We start from the raw sequence: 17108 nt of genomic DNA on the forward strand, positions 1-17108 counted from the left end.
GGTTGCTTTTTCTCAGAGATAGATCTTCATGTTGGTAGGTAAAAGTGAAACTTTTTCAAATGCTCAGCTGAATTAGAACTATTTTCCTAAATTGTTTTGGGCCTAAATTAAATTCACTGTTTTCTGTACTTACGGGCTTCATTTTATTGGTATTTCTGTACAATCTGGTGATTTTAGCACAGAGATTTGGTATCATTCATTATTCCTAGGAAAAGCTGGTTTGGTCAAATTGAAAAATGCTGTTACATAAATAGTATATATGTATAGTGTGTGCATGTATTTCTTTCCAAATATGCAACCAATATACATTCACAATTTAAATAAATGTTATTAGTGCCTTATTGGCTTTTTCCCATTAAAAAAACCAAAATGTAAAATCTTCATTGTTAAGAACACAAACTCAGAAGTCAGACAGATCAAGATTCATATCCTGTCTCTGACATCTACCAGTCCCACAGCCTAGGAAAAATTACTTAACATCTCTCGGCCTCAATATCATCATCTATGTAATGGAGATAAAACAAGAGTCCATAAACGATGAGCTTGATTAAAGGATTAAATGAAATAATGAATGTAAAGCTCTTGATATAGTACATAACTCATATACGTGGTTATAAAATGCCAGGCATTTTATTAACATATATAGACTGCTGCAACAGGATCAAAATGACTACATGAGTAGTACAAGAAATACTATTTCCATCCCCAAAACTAGATTTTTGTCATTTTAGTGTATTAAAATAAATTTTAACTAAACTCTAAGAGCACAAAATTAAATGACTGCTATTGATTCATAATGATAATTATTGTTTTTTAAAATGACTGATAGATCTCCGTAACACATAATATGCCATTATTTAACCATAAAAAAGATGTAAGTGATTCTTGCTAGGGTATGCATTTTCAGTTGCCTTCTTAAGAGTGGTGGTAGATTTTTATTGTTTGGCGATTCACAATTACCAAAGAGCTTGCCAGTTTGAGAATCTATATTGTAATCAAGCCAGAGAACAAAGTTAATCAGCTCATTAAATGTATCTTCAGAAGTGACAACCTTTAACCAAGTCGTAAGCTTTTCAGCAACAAGTTTCTAAAATCTTTATTGTTTTTACTGTGATTTTCTTAATCCTACAAGCATTAAAAATCACTGTTTTACAGTGTTCAGGTTACACAGAGATTGAAAGAATTTTTCAAACGGTAATTTTTTCCACCAAATAAACTTGTATATGAAGTGTCACTGGCAATATTTTTTTTAATTGAGGTGAAATTCACATAACATAAACTAACCACTTTAAAGTGTCATTTAATACATTCACAGTGTTGTACAACCAACATCTCTATCTAGTTCCAAACATTTTCATTAGCCCCCTCCCCCTTCCACAATAAAACCCGGTATCTATCAAGCAGTCACACTCTAGTCCACTGTTCCCCCAACCTCTGGCAGAATCTGCTTCTGTTTCCATGGATTTACCTATTCTGGATATTTCATACAAATGGACATATATAATACATGACCTTTTGTGTCTGGCTTCTCTCTGTTAGCATAATGTTTTCAAGGTTCATCCACGTTATAACACATATCAGTATTTCATTCATTTTTATGGATGAATGATATTCTATTGCATGAATCTACCATTTTCTTATTCCATTCATCTGTTCATGGATGGTTGGCTATTTCTACTCTTAGGCTATTGTAAATATACTGCTATGAACATTTGTATACAACTAGTTTTGAGTGCCTGCTTTTAATTCTTTGGGGTATATAACTAGGAGTGAAATTCCTAGATCTGGCAATTTTTAACACAACATAAGGTTTGGAAGAGTTACTAAAATAAGGATAGTACTTGTTTATGCTAACATGAGTTTATGAGTACTCCTGTTGTGTCGTCTCTACCTAGCCTGATCACGTCAATACATGCTCAACACATTTTTGCTGGATGGATGAATCTCTGGATGGATAGAAGGATAGACAGGTGGTGGGTAGATGAATAGATAGATGGATAAATGGATGGATACAAGACCAAATACATACATAAATGAATAAATAAATGGATAGATGAATGGAATGTAGCCATATTACAAACAATGTGTAACATACTCCATAACAAATGATACACTGAAGCCAGGATCCACATTTCAGATGAATGAAATCAGATAAGTAGAAGAAAACTTACTTGTTTTACCTAACAAAGAAAATAAATTGAAAACTGTTAGCATTAGGACTTGAGGCCAGAGGCCAGAACTCATCTGAATTTATTGTGACATCTAATTGCCTGCAATTAATGGACTGTCGCATGACAAACTTGTATTTCTGATCACTTTAATTTCAGAATTAGATGATTTCATGATTACTGTACTAGTTGATTATCATACAAAAGACTTTCGCAACTTACTAAACAGCAGCCTGGTCAATTGTATATAGATATAATCCCAGGATTTTCAATATAAAATTAATGAGCAAAACATAAAGAAAGATTACTGGAATGTTTTAAAATAGAAAAATGAGTAATTGACTGCTTTAAGAAACAATTTAAAATAGAACAAAACAAAAACAAAAATATTTTCAATGAACTGCCAACCTTCATTTGTCTTTTGAAACAACAGATGTTCCTCTCCTTAATCTATGTAACCATTCTGAGCTATGAGAAATTTCAACACTCAAACATCTTTCCCAGCAATATTCCACATTAGTATTCACTGAGCAATCCCAATGTTCATTAGGTTCTGCTATTTGTTAAATGGGATTTTAATGTGTTTAACAGTTTTTAGTGTTACTCGTGAAGATGGCTGCAGTTTATTCTTTTTCTCCCTTCAATATGGTCATTTTATTTTCTTGATACAGGCTGCATTGATTTAAATACATAATGCTGATAGTAATAAAGTACTAAAGTTTGGAGATGCACGAACTGTCAAAGACTTGTCAACTAAATCAAATGCTTTAGCTGGCTATCTCTCTTTATTATTATGAGTGAGAAATACAGAAGATGATGGATGAAGAGAAAAGATATAATTATATAAGCTAGTATGGAAAATATTGGAATCATATAAGAAACACTGTCCTGGAACTGTCTTAAAGATTGTTCTTAATATTTTTGTTTTCCTATATTTTCCACCAGAGTTAGCTATGTCATGCTTCACACACACAAAAAGAAAAAAGTCCAAACTATTCTTTAAATAACAGGACACTTGATCTTAAAACTCTTTTATATTCTTAATTCACCTTTTTTGTATAGAAGATATCTATTTAATTCTACTTAAACAAATGTTACTTCAGGTTCGTCACCATAAAGATTTTATCGCTGTTCAGGTGCTCTGTTCTATTTCATTTTTGACAAAACATAAGATGATGACTTAGAACTTCCTTTAGCCTCTGTCCTGTGGAAGTTCCACAAAGTACTACTCAATTAGTGAAGGCTGATCATTTTTACTTCATTCCTAAAAAGGCAACACAATCATTCACTGGTTCATTCAATGTCTGAGTGGGCCATCTGGGAACGAGCTAGACATTTTCTCCAAACATTTTCAATCCCATACCAAGTAAGGAAAATAACTGACAGAATCTGCTATTGTTGCAGCCATTCATCAAAAATATATTAAATGCTAATATAAGAATTCATCTCTTCCTCCCTAGTTCCACCAGGATGCTCTAGGCACACTTCCATTGCACTCTTTATTATACCACCATAAACGTTACTACATGTCTGCCTTTCATACTCGACTATGCCTTCTTTGAATTCAATGATCCTTTATCCATCTTTGTATCCTCTTTCCTTAGCCTAGAACTATCACATAATAATTACTGTGCACTGAGTGTCTTCTGTGCACTATCATGGGAACTTGAGACATAGCTCCTTTAAATATCAACGAAACTAATGTGGTAGTCATGTTTTTATCCACATTTACAAAGCCAGAACCTGAAGCTCAGAGAAGTAAAGTGCCTTGTCACTATAACACCATTAGCAAATGGTGCAGCACGGACTCAAACCCAAACCCAATGGTTAGCCTGTTACTCGACATTGCCTCCCAACATATACTAGATAGCAGGTCAGATGTTTTGGATACATCATTTTCTCACCTTAGCATTCAATCTTGAAAGTTAGGTATTCTTTTTGCCATTTTACAGAAGAGAGAGCTGCGACTCAAATACACAGGGAAGGCACTCAGTAAATGCTGGCAGACTGAATGAATCCAATGTTACAGAATAGATTTGGGAGGTAGTCAAAGATAATGGGGAGAAAACACATGTGGGCATAAACCCTGGCTGAACCTCTTCCCAAGAGCAAGTTACATAAATCTTTTTAAGAGCCTGAGAGCCCTCGTCATAATAATTTCATCAAAATGCGATTACCTGTATCATTAATAATGAATCCAATGTTACAGAATAGATTTGGGAGGTAGTCAAAGATAATGGGGACAAAACACATGTGGGCATAAACCCTGGCTGAACCTCTTCCCAAGAGCAAGTTACATAAATCTTTTTAAGAGCCTGAGAGCCCTCGTCATAATAATTTCATCAAAATGCAATTACCTGTATCATTAATTTCAAAAGGTAGAAGTATACTATCAACACTATTTCCACAAGCCTCAAAACACTCCTTTGTTTATAAGGATTTTTCTAGATTATTTATTATGTAAATTCTGTGTAATATTTTTGATACCCATGCCAAAAAATTTACTATTAAAAGGCATGTGAAAACATCTTGCCTTGGAGAAATTTCGTATTTCTTTTCAAGCAATAAAGACACATGGGTTGCATCACAATAAAGTCATGATGGGCTCAGTTATGCTGTGGTAACAGACAACTCCAAATTCTCAGTGGCTTAACAGAAAACAAAAGTTTACTCATGTGAAATCCTCTACAGGTCTGGGTAACTATTCCGGGTAGCTGACCTATGTGTGCTGTCAATATTTCAGGCTGTTTTGATCTTCTGGTAGCTAAGTAAGCTCCACAGAGTCTCAAACTGGCAATTCAATGCTTTTCCAGGGCTTGGGGGGAGGAGGAGAGGAATAATACATCATTTCAGCTCAGATTTCATTGGCTAAACCAGGTCCTATGACCACACCTACCCTCAAAGGAAATGCAATATTCCAAAAGGAGGAGATTAAAAATTTGATGAACTGTGCTAATGTCTACTATAGGGTATAAGAAAAAAGATCAAGCTAAATATGAAGGATGCTACTAAAAACAAGGTTTGGTGAATTTAAAGGAGAAAGATACACAGTTAGGTTAAGTTGATTTCTCTTACATTCTTAAAGGAAGAATGAAAATTTTTCCATTTTTATCTTCATCTTATCAATGAGGGCAATGAGAAGGAAATCAATTAATTTTATCGTATGGGCCTCTCAGCATTGTCGAAAAGAAATGACAGCAAAAATGGTCTCAATTTTAGAAATATCAGTCCATGCTTTATTCTAGATGTCTCCAAGTCTTAACGGTCCTTGGAAAAAGTGGTATATTCCCTGGAACGATGCAGGTCAGAGAGAAATGTTTCAGATTTGTGTGCTGATTTGCCATTAGCAAAACGCTTTTGCAGTCCTCTAATTCCATTCTCATAGTGACTTTCTGACATTGGCAAGCAATTGTCCTCATCTTTATTTTACAGATGAGGTGATTGAATCCAAAGAGGTCAAAATGACACTTATGTTTACAACTATTAAATCGCTAAGATGAAAACAGAAGTCAAAATCCTGACCTGCAGCCCACTTCTCCCTCCACTATTCAATTCCAGTTCCTCCATAACAGGAGGAACGTAAGCCCATTTGCTGAGAGAACTACCCTGGAAATAAATCTTCCTTAAGTAATTCTAAACATGGATTTCTGTTGAGATAGCTTCAATTTACTTGTGCTTGCACACAAGCTGTATACCAAGTTGGAAGCCTACTGTGCAAGACAAGTTGAAATCAATTCAAATGATGTTTTATAAATATGACTCAATCTACTAGTAGATCAGAGATAAATAAAATATAACAAGCGTACTGACTCGGGATTCATGCTGACTTTCGGCTCACCTGAAGTGGGTAGGAGTTTCAAATATGATATGGCTTTCACTTCTTGAACCACAGTGCCTTACAAAATGTAGGCTGCAGAAAGCATCACCTACTCGGATTAGTTCCTGTGTCAGATCCCATAGACACACTCTGTGAACACGTTGTTCGTGTATGGGGAAACCTCAGCAGGCTCAAATGAAACTAGTGATTTTCAGATGGGTAGACACTAAAATTATCTGACATGAATCAGGGGGGTTCATGTCTTTGGATTAACTAGTCTGAGAAACAATGCTGGCAAAAATAAATAAGTCCCCCAGCCACTTTTTGTCAATTTGCTTGTCATTTATTTTGAAATCCAGAGGACTCATCTTGTTGTACTTGTTAAACATCGTGGCAATCTCTACTTACTAAATGTGAAAAAACATGATTAATTCCTAAGGGCTGCTTCTCATCTTCATGGCATTTTAACCCAGCTTCTAGCAGAACTGACTCTGCAGAAGAGGTACATTGTTTGGCAGTGGTTCTGTTTATGAATCTGCGATACGCTCCTTTGGGAGATGGTAATGATGATTACGCTTAGTTAAAGTACTACAAATGAAAGACAAACTAGGCCATGCAAGCAAATGAAGGAGGTAGGGGAGCATCAGTAATAAAAAACCCCTTTTGCAGATAAATCAGTATTGGAGACATCGCTTTGATTATGGGTATGCCAAGTTGTTGGTTTGGGGTCACATTTGTTCATCGTATTAACCTGATTTAGGACAAAATTGCCACGAGAGCTTGTGTTATTTACTATTAGAGTAGAAAAGGAGAAAGGAAAAGAGCTCATTTAGACACAAAGTCAAAATTTTGTCAGAAAAATACATCTTTTTTTTTTTTTTGCGGTATGCAGGCCTCTCAATGTTGTGGCCTCTCCCGTTGCAGAGCACAGGCTCCGGACGCGCACGCTCAGCGGCCATGGCTCACGGACCCCGCCGCTCCGCGGCATGTGGGATCTTCCCGGACCAGGGCACGAACCCGTGTCCCCTGCATCGGCAGGCGGACTCTCAACCACTGCGCCACCAGGCAAGCCCCAACATTGTTTTAAAAATGGAAAGCACAGCAGCCTACAGTCAGCCCCTTATGGATGTTTGGTTCAAGTCAGGGAGCTCCTTCTTTAAGGAAAAAAAATGGAGAACAGAAAGGAATAATCCTGTGAAAGCATTCTAGGTAAAGAGCACTTTACATAATTATCACATATAATTTTCACAACGACCCTGAAAGGTAGGCACTATTTTCTCCACTTCACATTTGAAGAAATCAAGTTACCACAAGGACCAACCACTTGCCAAAGGTCACACATACAATAAGCAATAGAGCTAATTTAATTCCTAGTCAGGTTACCTCCAAAGCTCATACTTTCCTTTATATCATGCAGCCATTACAGTATTTTTTTTAAAAAACCTTGTAGTTACTTAAATGAAGGTGCTTATATTTCTCATCATAAACTATATACTATTAAGTCAGAGACGACTGAATTAATTAATGGAAGAAAATATTTTACAAACCACTTTCTGAATACGGGTATCCTGGAATTGTATCACTTTAGTTTTCCACTATCTGAGTCATCGTAAAGGAGACTCTTTTCCAGTATAGCATTTCTCAGTATGGGAATCATTCTTACTGCATGCTCTGGCAGAATTGAAAAAGAATCATCAATACTAAAAAATGACTAAGACAAATTCATCTTGGGTATGTAAAATTTTAAAGCTTAATAGAAACACTTTTCAGAAAACCAGTGCTCCGTTCTTATCTACTATTTGAAGACAGCAAACCTTAGGGATCGTCAGTCACTCAGCACATGCGTGTTTGCCCCAAGGTAAATGTGTGAACACTGGGAGATGCAGTTCTTGAGTTTACCTGAAGATGGCATCCATCCCAAGGCTGTATGTGATCTGTATAAGGACTCTCTTTAAATTCGCAAGCACGGTCATAAACTCTTTCCTACTGACAGGGAAATTTGTGCCATGTATGGTAAATAAATCTTCTTTAAGTGACAACACATTAATATGTTCTTCAGATGGTTGCAGATACACCTCATCTTGGGCTGTGCTGATTCTCAAGTCATTTCCCTAAAGAGAAAAGGAAAGTATAAAAGGGTAAAACTGTGAAAAAAGGTATTCTCTTCTCTGTGGATTATCCTCAGTAGGCTTTTAATTTCAGGTTAGCTTCCCCTGTCAGTCAGCATATTTCTAGTATGTATAAAAGGCAGAGAAAACAATTCAAATATTAGCCTTAACCAGATGCATCACAAAGTATAAGCTTTCTGGTTATGCATGATTTTGCTTCCCCCATTAATTAAAATAATAAATACCTGGCAACTCATAGATATATGTGACTACAAATGTCTCAGTTTTACAGAAGTGTACAAAAATCGCATATTTCAAATATACTATTTTATGGTGAATGGGGGTTGTATAGGAAAATAGGGAAGAAAACTTAGAACAGTGTATGAAGCTATTGTTATAAAGGACTCTTCTATCTCGGGGAAAAAACCAAACAAACAAGAAAAAACCCTGCAGTTTAATGTTCACAATAGGATAATGGCATCATTACCATTTGGGTTAACATTTTATCTTAGTTCATTCGTATTAATAATATACGTAACTTCTCAACATTTTACATTTAGAGAATCCCTTTTATCTCAAAGGAATTCCATGACATAATTCTAGTTTCATACACATACATATGTAATGATATATATCACCCAGATCACTTCATCTAATACTGGGAACATTCATTTTGGGGAAAGAATTTTTTTTTTTTTTTTTTTTTTTTTTTTTTTTTTGCGGTACGCGGGCCTCTCACTGCTGTGGCCTCTCCCGCCGCGGAGCACAGGCTCCGGACGCGCAGGCCCAGCGGCCATGGCTCACGGGCCCAGCCGCTCCGTGGCATGTGGGATCCTCCCGGACCGGGGCACGAACCCGCGTCCCCTGCATCGGCAGGCAGATTCTCAACCACTGCGCCACCAGGGAAGCCCCATTTTGGGGAAAGAATTTTTTAAATTGATTCTCATGCATGAAAGTTTTAAGACAAAAAACAACAGAGCCTCATGCTAAATCAACATAGATCCATTTGGACTCATAAATATGCATGAAATGTGTGATTTTGTGTGAGTTGAGGGGAGGAGGGCATGTGTTATGTGAAAGGAAGAGTATGAGAAAGGATGGAAGACAGTCTTTGTGATAACTTTAGCCTTCTAACATTTGGGAACTGCCTATGGCCCTCCAAATCCCAAAAGCAGTTTCTCCTATATTTTTCTTACCTAAATTAGGAGTTTTGAATTCGATTTAACTGCACCTAAATAAATGTTTCCTTTTCCATTTAGTTCTACCTAATATAAACAAGGAAATCAACAATAAAATCTACTTGGAAGCAAGGAGAGATGGAAAAAGTACAACTATGTAAATCTGCCATTTGCCTAAATACTTTCAGTATCCTTATATTCTTGGGAAAATGGTCATTAAATTTTAAATTTAAATTCCAAATCTGCTCTAAAACTCCCATTTACCATTGGAACCCAATGCCTATGCTCAGTCTTTTAGCTATGTTTCAGAGTGAAACATAAGACTGGCATAAAAAAATTCCCAAAATATGATATTTTTCTCTAGTAGTATGTAAATTAATGTTAAACTAGCCAAGTAAGGAATAACCTCAAATAACATAAGAGTGTAAAGCAGTTAAATATAAATGACACTTTCCATTCTCTACCTCTAAGATGATCATAAGCTGGAGTATATGTTCTGTATCTTCCTCCTCTTCTTCAAGGTCGTATGATACAGTAAATGTCAATTGTCCTCCAACTGCTGTGAGCTACAAGAGAGGAGATGCGTAATCATTACAGGACTGGAGATGGGTCATTAAATCATGTTTTAGTTATTATTTTAAAATTATTGTATTGCTCTAGAGGGCAGGATTTGGAAGAAGCAGAAATCATGAGGGTGCAGAGTGAGAATGATAGACACTTCTTTAGGAGTAACCTTTATACGAACCTTACCCATCAACAGCAAGCCTGACACAAATATAAATTCATGTGTTATTTTCCCTGGTATTGCAGGCTTGCTGAAATAGGTTAAGTTCCAGGGAACCAAACACAGCCCCTCCTGTCATTCTCCTGGTGTGTAGCTTGAGCTTTAAAATTCCCAAACAGAGAAGGATCTTTGTTAAAATTGGGAGATTTCTACCCATCCCTGAGGGTCACTCACTTTCTGTGGGTCTGAATGCTTTCAGCAAAGACATCACTCCATTTCACAGGCACTTTACCTAGACTATAAGCTAAGCTGGGAAATGTTGTTGGTCAAAGAAAAAGAAGTGTAGCAGCAAATTTTATATCATGATAAAATTCAATCAAAACTCCCAAAGAAGATACACTTTCCCCTGTGCAATCAAATATGCTTAGTTTGAATGAATGCTGTTATCCCTTTTCGTTAAACAAACTTCTTTCCTTCCAACATGCATGCCGAGCCCCATACAATGTATGCTTGAGGTTTACATCCGCTGACATTGACAGTAACCTTGCAGAAAGGATAAAAACATAGGAAAGCAAGATCATTTACAGGATAGGAATCAACACTGGAGCTTGAGTGACAGGCTCGATGCAAATGCTACAGTGCTTTTTAAAAAATTCCACCCCAGCATTGTAAATAGACACTCATAAAACAAAGCTGATGATTTGTATTCTGCAGTTTCCTCCATGCTGACAAACAGACCCAGCTTCGCAGCCCTAGGCTCTTTTTTGCCTCTCACAGCAGACCCTGACCACAAAGCAATTCCCGATCATGCTCTGGATTGAAGAGGAGGAACCCGGATTCCTCTCAGAGTTGTTCCATAGGGAATGGAACATAGCTCGCCATGGCTGATTAAACAGGGTTTTAAAATTGCAGCTCCTAATGTCTTCTAAGAGCTCATTACAGGGAGCTCTATAAGGAACTAAAATTCAGAAAACTTTTATTCCCCTGCTCCACTGAGAAATAGCCCTATTCTAATGTCTTTTCATATATAAAATAATAAATATCTCTCTGGACTATAGCCCTTGGCATTATTGTGAGTAATGAGGGGCGAATCTATGTAAAAGGTTTTTGGTTCTATTAAGATAAGCTTCCAAAATTTCACATAGCATGCTTGTTCAAAATCAGCCAGACATTTTCTCAATGACAGGAGTCTAGAAAGGCAGCAGAAAGAATGTTTCATATATTTCAAAGAGGACTTAACTATTCAGAATTTCCTAAATTAATAAAAATATTTAGTAGGAGGTAGGGATTGAGTTTGGGAAGAACATTGGGACATAGATCTATAATGTCGCAAACTTTTGAGCTTCCAAATGTATTTTGATTATTTAAAATTTGGATTACATGTTATTATTCTTCTGGAATATGTTTCTTTAAAAAAATAAAAGACCAATGTAAATTAATTCTTAATTTCTTAAATCAATTTGAGAAACTTAGAATTAAAGGTAATTCCCACTTTGCCAATAAAAAGAGCCAAAGTGTGTGTAATTTGAGTATCCCAGATGTTAAGACTTAAGATGAAATACAAAAATGTTTGATCTTTTACAATATTTGATTTGTCAGTGTATTTTCCATACCTGCTTATAATCAGTCATATAGTATATGAGATAATATAATATGGGAGAGTAAGGAGGGTGGAAACGGGGAAAAAAGAACAAATAACTACATAGAAAAAGAGAGGGGCCTTTTGCGGGTCAATGATAATATAAAACATGAACTAAGGAATAGAATTAATTCAACCTATTTTCCTGAGGGCTTATAGTAATAGTAGTAATAATAATAATGAAAAACTGGTTTCACATTTCATAAAAACTTTTTTCCAAACTCTTCCACGCATATTTGATACCCATGCTTTGGCAACACTAGAACCAGTTTTTGAATCATCTAACAATTTTCATGAGTGAATCTATTTTGCTTCCATCTAAGTTGTGAAAAACAGGAAATTTTAAATAGATGCATGATACTGTTACCAGGTGTTTTTTCCCCAAACCACAGTGTTCATTTCTATAATATTAAAATCATTGTCTACTTCATTCATCCTAAGGTGTGTATTTATGATCACCTCTATATAACTACTTAGTCAAGTACTTAGGTAATTTTTTAAAAGACTGTTTAAGATATCATCCTTCAATTTAGAGACTGTACCTCCTAGGAATAATTACTTATTCTCTGTTAAACTCCTTTGCCTCTATTTTTCCTTCAACTCCATAAAGTAATCTCTTCATAAGCAATAAGAACAAGCACTTCCTGGTGGTGTTTCCAGCTAATGTGTCTTCCCCAAAGAGTACATACCATTGTAAGGTCTTTGTAATAATGATTCAATTATAAGATAACACTTTCTTTTCTGAGGAATATTGTTTTTTGGGGGAAAAAGTTTTGCAAATACTCAGAATATAAGTTGTCCTTTCATATATGGCCTGGATGAGGAGTTCTGTCTCTTCTCCATCAATGTACTGCTCCATATTCCAAATGCCATTTTTACTTGGCTCCCCCACATGCTTGCTTCTCCACTCTCCTATAATTCCTTCAGTATCCCAATCTTCACTCTCTCCATCAAATCAAATGTGCACAGGGCTGCAAGTCATCAATTAACTTTGTTGTCTCCTCTAGCTGTTATCTCTGGTTATTTGTTAGTTTTGCTGTCAAACTCTAAGATATGTGGTATTACACTCGTTTTCTTTATTTCTACCCATCCACCCTTTTTTTATTTTATCAAGCTGCAGCCTGCTTTCCACCCTTAGTACTTCACTAAAAGTGCTTCTTGAAAGGTCATTTATCAGCTTTATCTAGCAACCATTAATGGGCTTTTGTCCAGTTCTATGTGTCATGTGATAATTCTTAAGATTCTTGACTCCTTGGTCTTCTACTACATTAGACTTTTCTGATACTTCTTCCCCTGGAGTACGACAGAGGTCATAACTCTGTCTCTGTGATAGATACATTTTTCTTTTATTCTATACTCAGTGTATGGATGTCTCCAAGACTCTCACTCTCTTTTGGTTATCCTTTCTTATTGACTTTCCATTCCTCTCTCATGGATTGAACTATGTTCATAGCTGGTTTCTCAATCTGTATCTTCTATCCTGTCCCATGTCCCTGTATTAATTTGCTCCTGGTGTCATAACAAAGGACCAGTGACTGGGTAAACAACGCAAATCTGAGATCAAGATGTCAGCAGGGTTGGTTTTTCTTAGGCCTCTCACCTTGGCTTGTATTATAGATGGTCATCTTTTTCCTGTATTCTTCCATGGTCTTCCTTCTGTGTTTGTCTCTGTCCTAATTTCCTCTTCTTATAAGGACAACAGTCATAGTGTATTAGGGACCACACTAAGAACCCCATTTTAACTTAATTAATTAATTGGAATAAAAGATCCTTTCTCCAAATACAGTCACATTTTGAGGTTCTGGGAGTTAGGACTTCAACATACAATTTTGGGGAACAATTCAGCCTGTAACAGTTCTGTACTGAATGATTGTTCAGTAATGTATCACACACTCAACATACCCAAGTTAATCTTATTATCTGGGTCTTCCCAGGAAACAACTATTTTCTTAACTTCCATGAAGCATGGGTCAAGCCAATTGCTTTGTTTCTCTACTGTAATTTGGAAACCATAGGTACAACATAATATTGTTTTCACTTTATTTTCTGTATCAGATTAGTGCCTCAATCCTATTCCTTGAAATGCTTCTTGTCTAACTTTCTGTTCCCATTGCTACATCCCACTCACTAGGTCCTCATCAAGCATTTGAATTCAATTCCCTGACTTCAGTCTTCTTTTTTGGGGAAAGTGTTATCAACAATTACTTCTGTTGTTGCACCTGCCTAATGAAGAACCTCTAGTGGCCCTGGGATCTATGGTATCATTCAAGTTTCTATGCAGTTTCAATACTCTGTAGGATCTATCTAGCCCCCTGTTCACAAAATCTGTGCAGAGATGTCCCAGGGCACTTCAGTAAACTCACACAGGCACTGTGGGATGTTGTAAATGTTTGAAGGAAATACAGCAATACTATGTAATGGTTGGACACCACACAAACAACTAGCTCTACGTAGTTCACAATTTTAACAGATAGTTTTATATTCCTCTAGAGGATGTTCTCAAAATTTTGAGCTATGTTTTTGTTTACTTGCATTTTCAGCCATGTCATATCTTTGTTAAGCAAAGTTTTCAGTGGATGCTGTGATAAACAAAAACAAAAACAAGCATTGTACGAAAATCAATGTGAAACAGAAAATAAAGGCAGCAATGTCTGATCTGATTCTCGGTTTTGAGAACTTGAATATTACTCAGCAAGAAAGATCCCATTAGTAAGTAATTGTGGTAATTTATGAAGAAAAGAAATTATTATATTGTCTAAATTTATGTGCATTATTTTTTAATGACTGCTAAGTTGTTAAATTACAAATATTTATTAAGTTGTTTAGCCCTAACTACTGCGGCATATTTCAGTTGATCTAGAAGGCATTGTGAGAAAAATATGGAGACACTAAGAATACCACAAATTGAAAAAGTTTCAGAACTCCCAATCTAGCCTCTGTATCTATCCATTCTGCTACTTATGTGTGCTTAAAGTAATTTTCCTGCTGCAATTCTCATTCCTACAGCTCTCTGACCATTCAAATGCTGCTTTTCTTTCTTTGCCTGGTTGATGTCCCGCTGGACAGAAGACTGAGGGAAAAAAGTTCTTTCAGTGATATTCTTAAAGTCTACTGAGAAGTCAGTGGCAACCACAACTAGTAAAAGAACTAAAGGACAGAAGAACAGGTAGAGCTCTGTATAAACCAACTCATCCAATAACATTAAAGAATTCTAACCATACATCACATGACATTGGTAAGTTATGTGTACTATGCATAACTTTAACTTTCCACAATCTTGGACTTTGTAGACTCTATTAATTTTATATTTGAGGTTTTCATATTAGTCCTTTTTGGGGACAACACTGATTTCTCTAATTTTACAGAGCACTGCATGTACAGCCAATAGAACATTTCATTTTCTCCTGCTATTTGGGAACTAAACTGGCATCGTTCTATTGGCTAGAGAAATATGCTTTTCCACAGGTAGAAATAAGTGCAATTCCAGTTTGCTTTAGGGCCTTTCTTATATTTACTGGATGGATTAGACTATATGTACCAGAGGTGAAAATTATATTCCTTTTCAATACAAAGAGAAAGTGAATTTAATGAAAATATTTCATTCCATAAGAGTTCCCAAAGACCTAGCCTTTTATCTTTCCCCTTATCTATTAAGCAAAATTCCCTTTGGGGAGATTCAGATATCAAATTGTGAAGGCGCTGCAAGACAAAGGAGCAGCACCCATCCATCCATTCCTGGAGATGGTTCAGTGCTAAGCCCTTCACTCTCCTGATCCTCAAATTCACCCCATTAAGAAAAGAGCAATGCAAGTAGCTGTTTCCCCTGAATACCTGTTTTAATTCTCCCTTCAGGGGAAAGGAACAGCTTGATTGCAAGTAACATTATAGTTACTATGCAATATATAGCCTAATGTCACACTTAATAATGCAGTGCGCATGTAGCACCTTGCATTAAAGATCTAATGAGGCAGGAAAGTTTTTCCTCATGAGTGGAAAAGGCTAAAGTTAATTCATAAAGCTAAGCTTTACAAAAGCACTTAGTATTAGGTTTTGTGTGTTCTAGCCTCTCTTTTTTTCCCCCCAATTTAAGAAGTATGGATTGAGGGATGAAGGGTGGATGATCTATGGAGGACAATATATCTGCAAGGAAATTTTTCACAGAAAAATAAGCCTGGAATATTTGGTCCTCTGATGTCAGAACATCATCACTCTTACTCCACAAAATGGGGTGTGAAACCTAATATTTGCTTTTCTTACCACAGCAAATATTTCAGAAAGGATATACTAAAATCAAATGAGGAAAAGGCTTTGTAATATTGAGCAGGAAAAGTGAAACAGAGCTGTCAATTTCAATTTCGTATCACAAAGAGGGCAGGCGATTCATCTTTCTAGATTCCAAAGCCCCAGAGTATTAAACTATGAAAAGGTATCCTCCCATTTAAGTGTTTATTAATGCGTCTATTCATGAAGCTCTCTTTCAAAACGAAAAAGTATTCCACTACAGGTTTTGCTATACTCTTCTGTACATTTATAACATTGAGATAAGTGCATGTTTCCCTCCTTTCAAAACTTGATCATTAGAATAGAACCGATGCAAGGGGATGTTGAATTAGAGAACAGGCAGAATTTACATGGGAGATCTTAAAGTTACATCATCTTTGACGCACAGGAAATGGACTAGGAGTTGTGGGTGTCACATGAGGACCATACGTTCTAGAGATGTTGCTTTGGAAGGCAAGAGGCTACTTTATGCAGTCCAGGAGATACAAAGAAAAAAACTTGAGGAATTTTACTTTCTGCCTGCCTTACTCCCTTTCTTTTCTTCCTCTCTGCTTGCTTTTTCTGCCTTCTTTCCTTCCTTTTACACATCTCCCTCAAACCCTACCCCCACTCCCACCATCTCCTTCTCTCCTCTTCTGATTTTTTTTTTCCTTTTAGACTTGGCCACTTCCAACCCGATAAGATAATTTTGCATCCCTCTGTACTTTGTATCATCTAAAGTTCATATGTATCCAAAGCAGTGATTAAAATTGTGAATGCGTCAGGGCCAAGGACAGAGTTTTGTGGCAGCCCACCAGGGATACTCCCTCAGTGTAACACTCGCTACCTGATCATTCAGTGTCCTTGCAGCCCAGTCCTCCAACTGCTTACAGAACTACTCACGCATATTTATTCTTCCCAACTTTCACCATGTTTTTCCAAATTCTCACAACCTACCTCCTAGCAAGTATTCATATACAGTGTTTCTTATTCATAATGCCAAGAGATATTCATTACAGCATTTTGGTTGGCAGAGGGAAAACAAAGCAACTGTGAGAGATACATCTAGAGGAATTAAGAAGTCAATATGAGATTCCCATATGAATTTTTGTTAGATTAGTTGTTTATTCACTTGAGTAATGCCAACTTATCTCCAGCATAAGCTTTCTGTCTCCTGCGTAACAAAGTGAGGCCCAATTATACTTTCCCTATAC

At 36.4% G+C, this 17108-nt stretch overlaps 1 protein-coding gene across 1 annotated transcript in view; it reads right to left on the bottom strand.

The window, feature by feature from the left end:
* Positions 1 to 17108, bottom strand: part of LAMA2 (laminin subunit alpha 2) — a 450165-nt gene that overhangs the window by 248278 nt on the left and 184779 nt on the right. The window contains exons 13-14 of the mRNA XM_065888629.1: positions 9736 to 9837; positions 7885 to 8096 (exon numbers count right to left, since the gene is read on the bottom strand). Of these exons, the coding sequence (XP_065744701.1) occupies positions 7885 to 8096; positions 9736 to 9837 (314 nt within the window). The remainder of the gene's footprint in view (positions 1 to 7884; positions 8097 to 9735; positions 9838 to 17108) is intronic.

The sequence above is a fragment of the Phocoena phocoena genome, chromosome 12 (genome assembly GCF_963924675.1).
Source record: "Phocoena phocoena chromosome 12, mPhoPho1.1, whole genome shotgun sequence".
Classification (NCBI taxonomy): domain Eukaryota; kingdom Metazoa; phylum Chordata; class Mammalia; order Artiodactyla; family Phocoenidae; genus Phocoena; species Phocoena phocoena.